An 8,401-nucleotide genomic window follows, 5' to 3' on the forward strand; every position below is an offset into this window, starting at 1 on the left:
AGATGGGGGAAGTCGGTCTCTGTTATACGGTGCTGAATATGAAACCAACACTTACGCTCCTTTCAGTGACGTACACGATGGAGACATCGTGTGTGCCTTGTGCCTTGCGCGTGGCAGATCAACCACTTCGATGATTCCTGCCAAACGCACGTGCCCTTCAGGCTGGACCAAAGAGTATGGCGGTTTGTTGATGGGAAGTGTACATGGCCATGGTGGTCATGATTATCTTTGCATAGATAGAAATCCTCAGGCACGACATGGTTCCTCGGTAAACAACAATGGCCATTTGTTTTATGCTACCGAAGGCGTATGCGGCTCGCTCCCTTGCCCACCCTACGCTAATGGGAATGAAATAACATGCGTTGTATGTTCCCGTTAACAACATGCCTACCAAAGGCTATTAACATATTGGCATAAGACTACCCCCATAGCATAGCCTTTATGAGGTTTTGAACAAGAATATTATGGCTAAAGGACTATTTTAAGACTTATTTTAAACTTGTCAGAAGAATTAAAGTTTTTTTCATAAGATGCATAACTTTGTTTGCGGATATTGATGCTCTCCATGATCCACACTTGCTCATTTTCTTAACGTAGTAGAGCTTCTTCAACATTAACTTTTATTCTAAATAATTAACTCTGATAAATTCAATTCGTATACATAACGAATTTACCTAGTGATTGTAGAATTACGCCTAGCAGTGGCGTAGCTAGGAGGTGGGGTCGAGGGGGCACGTGCCCCGGAAGCCAGATTTGGGGGCGCTAAAATGGGAGAATGAGAGTAAAAAAAAAAAATAACCACTTTTTAGAAAAGCATGACGAAATTGATGTGTCGTCAGGCATGAATATATTCCAGTTAATAATGAAAATCTGAATGTACAGTAGTTGTGTTTATTGGCCAATTTATAGATTGTGACTTCTTTTAAGTCCATTTCAACCGTTTTCTCTTTTTAAAAAAAATCCTATTCTGTAATGACTACATGTCTAAAGCTCATCCTGCCATATCTCAGAGCCAAGACGGGACAAGTGAAACTATCTGCTTTGGCACTCCTTAGTCTTGAGCGCGATGAAGCAGACAACATTGCTAACTTTGATCATGTTATTAACGTATTTGCAGATGCAAAAGCACGCAAAATTCAGTTGCGAGTTATACAATGTTACAAATTCAGCAACTTACAAGAAAATAAGAATATTATAATGCTATAAATACAACAGCCTTACAAATAAGTGTATGGTAAAGTTGTATACATAGTTCCGAACAGCTTCAGTGGTAAAAGAAACAGGGGTGGCGCGACCGGGGTGGGGCCTACGGTACGTATATGCTTAAAACCTATACAACTAATATCAATTTATTTCACAATATTATAATTACAATTTTCTACTCTTGCCGCCGGGCCCCAACCTCTAGCTAAGCAACTGACGCCTAGTAGAATACTGGTTTACCATACCATAATAAATAATGAACCAATCAGCACCGCGGGTTAGGTTTCGAAGATAAGTAATACAATTGGTGTGATTATATATGCATGGTAAAAAATAATGGGAAAAAATCTGAAAATGCTAACATTGTTTGAATTCATCAAGTAATATATCACGTGTTTGATAGTTATAGAAATATAATTGAATAACATTTTTTGTGGTTTCAAAATAAAACGTGCATTTAAAAAGAAATGTCATTTTGTCTTTTATACTATTAATAATAAAAATAAATTGGAGAATTTTTATAGCGCCTGTTAGAAAAAAATATTTGTCACTGGCGCTTAAAGATAAAAGAATTATTGATTAAAGAGATGGGTTTTAAGGAGGGTATTGAATGCATTAATATCAGAAGTTAATCTACGATTAGGTGGAAGAGAGTTCCATAATTTCGAAGTGGCAAAAGAAAAAGACTATTATATAGACATATCTGCATAATTTATTCCAACAGTTCGCTTGCAACATTCACTGAGGGTGCGCAGAAAGTGGGGAAAGGGACGCTCGCGTCCAAAAGAACATTGCATGCTCCCAGTCGTATTTTTCCCTATTGCATATTCGAAGCAGAAAAATTACGCTGAAGTAGTTAAAAATCACTTGACATCACCTGCCAGCTAGCACTTCTCAATTAATCATCGTGCCACCCCCCCCCCCCCCACACACACACACACTTCACGAGTTTCCCACCCACTACCATTAACCCTCCCCCATTTTAATTTTCCTAGATACGCCACTGGCGACATTCTTCTTTATTAAATAAAGATTACAAAAAAAGAAAATAACCATTTACAATAGGATTAATGTTCATCAACGGATCAATGCAACGTCGTTCAATACAGTGTCCACTTTAAAACGTAGAATACCAAGGAAATACTGCATGTAAAATTCGAGAAATTTAAAATTATTTCCAGATAATGTTATGCTGACGCTAATTGATATGTCCTTTTGCATGGCTTATCTATTAGCATAGCCTAACTGTGCTGGCCTCGAGGAAACGGGCGCCCTCTATCCAGTGTGTTAAACCAAAGATAATAAATAGCAGAAGATAGAGCAGCTTCCCAAATAGTGAAACATCCGTTCGAAATGCATTGTGGGTACAAGATAACACTAAAAATAGCCCAATTGGCGGCACACGTTGCAGCAAGAAAATGTTAACAAAATACTAAAAGTAGCTGAATTCGCAAAATTTTCATAATTCTACAAATGAAAAATATTTTATTTAGTTTTCCATTTAAAAAAAAAATGTAAGAAAAAAAAAAGCCAAAAAACATAACGACCGCAATGTTTTGATAAAAGTACGTAATGTGCGTTCATATCGAACGCGTCCTGCGCGTCTATAGAATGTATGCTGGAATTCGAAACGCAGCACGCGTTCGATACGAACGCTTTTTACGTTCTTATGAAGGACACGCCCCTTCGTGGGAGTACTTTTTAACGTTCCATTGCCTGTATACAAAATAAGGGCAGTCAGACCTCTTGCAGTTTTTTACTCTTTGGTTTGCCCATAGAGATATAATAAGAATACTAGAGCGCTAACTGCAATGTATTCGATGTTCGAAATACGCAGAGCTATGTGGGTGTACCATCCAAGATGCCTGCCATAGATTCAGCCAATCAAATTTCGCCTAAGCACTATTATTTTCAATGGCGCCCTCAACTTACACAGAAAGTTCAGTACAGCTAGTTACCCGTATGTTTGAAACTCGAGCTTTGCGGTGTATAGGTGTAATGTATACGATTTTATTTATTTTTAAATTTTTGAATAAGATGCTCTACTTGGCCTATTTTTGGCTACGAAAGTTCAATAATTTGTTATTATCAATACTAATTATCATAAATGAAATAATAGTCAGTCAGAGGGCTTATTTATGGTAATAATATGTATACTAAGCCTGAAGGTGGCGCTTTCCTACGGCGGCCATCTTGGATGGTACACATACATAACTCTACATTGCTTCACCATCTTGTCAGCACTCTAGTTGTTTAATAGCTCTATGGGTTTGCCATACAATCTCATGGACAATGAGGGCAGTGTTCTTATAAAAGGTAACACGGTCTGATGCTGTATTTGCGGACTCTGGTACCACACACTTCATAGAAACATCGCCAGGTATATAATGATATCACAATCGTACGTGTCACGACATATCTAGAGATAAATCTAAAGAACAAGTTACAGAAGATAATAAAAATGTCATTAGGGAGGCAAACCTAAAACGAGTAACATCTTCCTATTCAGCGTACCGCCTTGAGTACATAACAACTATTATTAACGAAATTCCCAAGGCAGTTCCGATGAAAATGAAATTTAATGACAATCTTTTGATGTGTGGATGGAAAGCTTTGATGGTGCGCTTTTCTGCATTGATTTACGCTTGTCACGCGATTTTGACAAATAATAATTAATAGTCTGCACAGGACCAAATATACTAGAAATACAAAATAGAGCACTCGCATAGCAAAAATGAGGCGGAAATTGGTCCAGACGTACGCGGCACCCTTGTCTTTTTATAATGCAAGTTTCTATACTGGGTCCAAGGACTTTTAACTTTTACCAGGATAGGAAGCTTGCTGGTTTAAGCCGTCTAACTTGAATTAGCATTATGTATGGTATTGTTATGATAACGAGCCAGATAAGTCATACTTACTTACTTAACTAATCTACCAATAAAATCAACTGCTAGTTAAGATATAAAGCAAGTATGTTTACAAATTTGATTTTAAATTGATGTGAGTTTGTTTTGTAGTATTAAAATGAACATCCCAGAGGCTAGCCTAGGGCCGGCCTAGGCCATGTCTAACCGCTTATAAAAATGCAGAAAAAGACCCAAAACAAATTAGAACGAAGTTATGAAGTAACTAGTGCATTAAAACTATTCATATACTTACTACTTACCTATATAAAATTATAATGTATTGCTCACGAACGCCAATATTTTTTATTTTAATACGCCTTTTCCACGAATCGGTAGACATTTTGAAGTGATGACAAACAACCTAAGTCAGTGATGCGTGGGCGTAACAAACAAAAATAAGATAAGCTAGGCCTAGCTGCTGTACGCCTAGCCGATACTTTGTTTTCATGAGCATGTGCAGTTTGTGCTTATCTCTGACTCATTAACGTAACAATACCACACATAAGGCTAAATCAAGTTAGACGGCTTAAACCAGCCGGCTTCCTCTCCTGGTAACAGCAAAGAGTATAAAATTGCAAGAGGTCCGACTGCCCTTATTTTGTATACAGGCAATGGAACGTTAAAAAGTACTCCCACGAAGGGGCGTGTCCTTCATAAGAACGTAAAAGGCGTTCGTATCGAACGCGTCCTGCGTTTCGAATTCCAGTTAACATTCTATAGACGCGCAGCACGCGTTCGATGTGAACGCACTTTACGTTCTTTTAAAGGCCACGCCCCTTTTGGGTAGTATTTTTGAAATAGGATTGCGTTCCAAAGAATCCCCGGCAGTCGGACCTCTTCAGTTTTATACTCTTTGGTAACAGTTGAAAGTCCTTGCTTGGTCCAGACGTATAAGGCGCCCTTCTGTTGCTAGGTATATCCAGACGCACACGGCGCCCTTCTTTTTCCACTGAAGGAGGAAAACTTTATCACTAAACAGAGTCCGGTCATACGATTCTGCGCTTTTGTGTCTGTCAGTTTATTGTTTTGATTTATTTATGCCTACTTGTTTGTATATTATGTATAATAGCAACCATTTCAACCTCCTCAAAAGGAGGTTATATATTTACATTTATGTAACGGTGGCAGAAGTTTTTTACATCTAGCCGTACACGGCGCTGCATTGTTCGTATATTCCCACTATGCATTTCGGTCGAACAGTTTTTTTTTCTGTGAAGAACTCTTAGTATTTTGTGTTTCTAGTATTTTTGACAGGACTTAAAAAAATAAAAGATTTATTATTTTGCTAATATTATCATAATCATAGAACAGACCACACAAAAATATGGAATTGAATGAAAAAAGGTTCTGGTAAGAACAATAACACAAATATTACAAATCTGAATATTGAATGTAAGGCTTTTCATAAATATTTTCAAAAAAGAATATCACATTTATTCGATGAAACAAAAATTTAATGATACCAATTTTCCCTTTAATAAATTAGAGACGGAAGATGTTAGAAAAGGACTTTTGAATGTGTCTTACAGTAGCAATGTGGATGTCCTTGACGTTGATATTAAACTGTTAAGAATGGCATCAACATGATATTCTGATTTCTAATGGAAGATATATATGTCATTAATGAACGGAATTATTACAAACGACTAGAAAATAGCAAGATATCCGTATTTATTAAGAAAAATGCCATAAAGACATAAGTAACTATAAACCCATTTTGGTAGTTTGTCACATTTAAACGGTACTAGAAATAGGTATTAGTACTCTAACCGACAATAAAAAGAAATATTATTAGAAGGAGCAAGCTTTAAGAATATAATTTGTTTTTTAAATTATTTCTTCTTTATACTGGGTATTCTGTTCAATGATTTTAACCACCAAGCAATTCAACTCAGCTTAACATCGAGGGGTTAATGCAAAACTTGTTTGTGCTTTTCCATCACATTTGCATTATATGACATTTAAATAATATGGCACCGCAGACAAAAAAAAGATGGATTAGAGTTCTTTTAAATATATTGCAGCTGTGGAAGAGTTATATTTGTGTTGGAATATATCCAATTATATTGTATTGTCCAAGGAAATAATAAAGATCAAGGATCCACCACAGATTGATTTTCGGGTCTTTCATATTAACTTTGTAATATGTATGCAATTTGAAAATATGGCGTCGTGAACAAAAGGTGGATTAGAGCTCTTTTATGGATATTGCAGCTGTGGAAGATTAATATTTGTTTAGTTCAATATCCAAAAGTATTGTCCATGGAAATAATTAATCTGAATAATCTACCAAATGAACTGTTTAATGACGAATTGTATTTTACTTAAGTTATTTAAGTTGAAAAGTGTTCCATATGTAATGCTTTTACTGGAACTTTTTAAAGAGAAATTCAGTGTATAAATTTGGGAAAAAATGTATAACTATTCGGATTAAGGATTAAATAATAATAATATAATAATAATAATAATAAAGAAAAAATGTTTATTCAGTTAGAAAAATGTAAATCTCACTTTTAAAAAAAAAATCCATCGGTTTTATGGAATTTAAGGTGTTGGGTGGCTGTTTTCTATGTTTGTTAGGTAGGTAATCGGGAAAAAAAATTAATGTTGGTCAAAAAAAGAAAGGGTTCTGTAAATGTCCGTTTTGCTTTGTTGTGTTAAGTTTCAATTGGTGCTGGTGTTCCTTTCTTTTCATGTATTTGTTAATGTTAATGTTTTTTGAGGAAATGATAAAAAAAATCTATAACTAATGAGTTTCGTTTCTTTACCATCAACAATGTATTATATGACTTTTAAAAATATAGCATCGTGAACAAAAATATGGAGTATAGTTATTTTTATCGATATTGTCACTGTGTCAAATGATGTTATATTTATTTTGGTAAGTGCTAATCAAGAATCAATTGATGAGTTTCAATTACTTTTTGGAGTTGAACTATTATAGTTATATTGTAAAGTAGAATGTAAATCTGTCACATGTCAACGTTACATCCAAGTCTGTTAACAAAATATTTGAATACCCAACTGCAGCAATATATTGAGAGAAAAAGTTTGAATGTGAAAAATTATACAGGAATTTAAGTTGGGGTAACTTATGTCTCAACCGTTGTTACTTCAAACTGTTTTTTTTTTCTAAAAAAAAAATGAAAATGCCTAATAACTCTTAGTCTGCATGATTACTACTAAATTAAATTGGTATTATTATGTGTAGAAAGTACATCAACAAGACAAAGGTAAGCAGTTGAAACAAACACAATTTTGAAAATAAATAATAGACTGCAATCACTGTATAGTAAACTGGATTGCATGTTTTTGTATAATTAATGACCATCGTGCACAAGAAACAAAATAAAATATCTAGTTCTAAAGTACCTCGTAAGTTAGAATATTGAATACTAGCGAAGAGTGCGTAATTATTCTTGTTGTACGTCCAAAGAATCTACAATTTTTCATACATCAAAAATGTATTTCGTAATCTTGCTTTAAAATCAGGGCATTTTGTGATTGGTCAAATCCTTGCCTAGGTTGAAAATCATTGATGTATGACTGTCGTAGCTCAATGGCGTGCGCTAATCTAGTGTATGTTTGTGGGTTAGGCTTTCCCTTTCCATTCTCTTTAATCATGGAGGAAAGAAACTCCATGCTTTAATCAAAGCTAACATGTTCAATTATATTTCATTTAACAAACTGTGCCATTTAAAATCAAATGGGAGTTACAATGAGGCAAATACAGAAAATAGGCCTATTAGTAAGTGCAACAATGTCAATTCAACTCAATTGCCACACTACAAACGTTTTTATACTTAAAAAGAAAAAAAAACGTGAAAGACTGTTGGAAATCGTTTGTGGAATTTCTTCTTCTTTTCTAAAAAGCGCGAACGGAAAATTAAGGTACATAACATTCAACCTTGACCTTAAGTCTATGCTCACCTAATATGATTTAGAAATGACGAATGGTTAAGATTATATGGGCTCATTAACGTTTTGAAGAAAGAGAAATGAGGGGGTCAGAAATAACATTTTTTCTGAACATGATGACGTCATCAAAATGTAAAAAGAAGTCATATATATAAAAGAGAATTGTCTTAGCTATAACATGTTCAAAGTGGGAAGACGATCGATCAAGGATAACCGAGATACGCTCAAATGCGTATTTTCAAAAATGACGTCATCGATAAAATAAGTTTTGTTGAATTCAGATGGCAATATGATGACGTCACAATGTCCGATCAGCCATTATGATAAAAAAAATCATATCTACAACTCATGTGCTTTCAGAATATGTAATAAAA

The 8,401-nt window shown here is 34.9% G+C and overlaps 1 protein-coding gene across 1 annotated transcript in view; it reads left to right on the forward strand.

Moving 5' to 3' along the window:
• LOC117112267 (short-chain collagen C4-like) overlaps positions 1 to 1,671 on the forward strand; it is a 5,190-nt gene extending 3,519 nt beyond the window's left edge. The window contains exon 5 of the mRNA XM_033255338.1: positions 3 to 1,671. Within this exon, the coding sequence (XP_033111229.1) occupies positions 3 to 379 (377 nt within the window). The 3' untranslated portion in view covers positions 380 to 1,671. The remainder of the gene's footprint in view (positions 1 to 2) is intronic.
• Positions 1,672 to 8,401: the final 6,730 nt, after the last annotated feature.

Source organism: Anneissia japonica, unplaced genomic scaffold (genome assembly GCF_011630105.1).
Source record: "Anneissia japonica isolate Jap-2015-1 unplaced genomic scaffold, ASM1163010v1 scaffold1537_len634075_cov158, whole genome shotgun sequence".
Lineage (NCBI taxonomy): Eukaryota > Metazoa > Echinodermata > Crinoidea > Comatulida > Comatulidae > Anneissia > Anneissia japonica.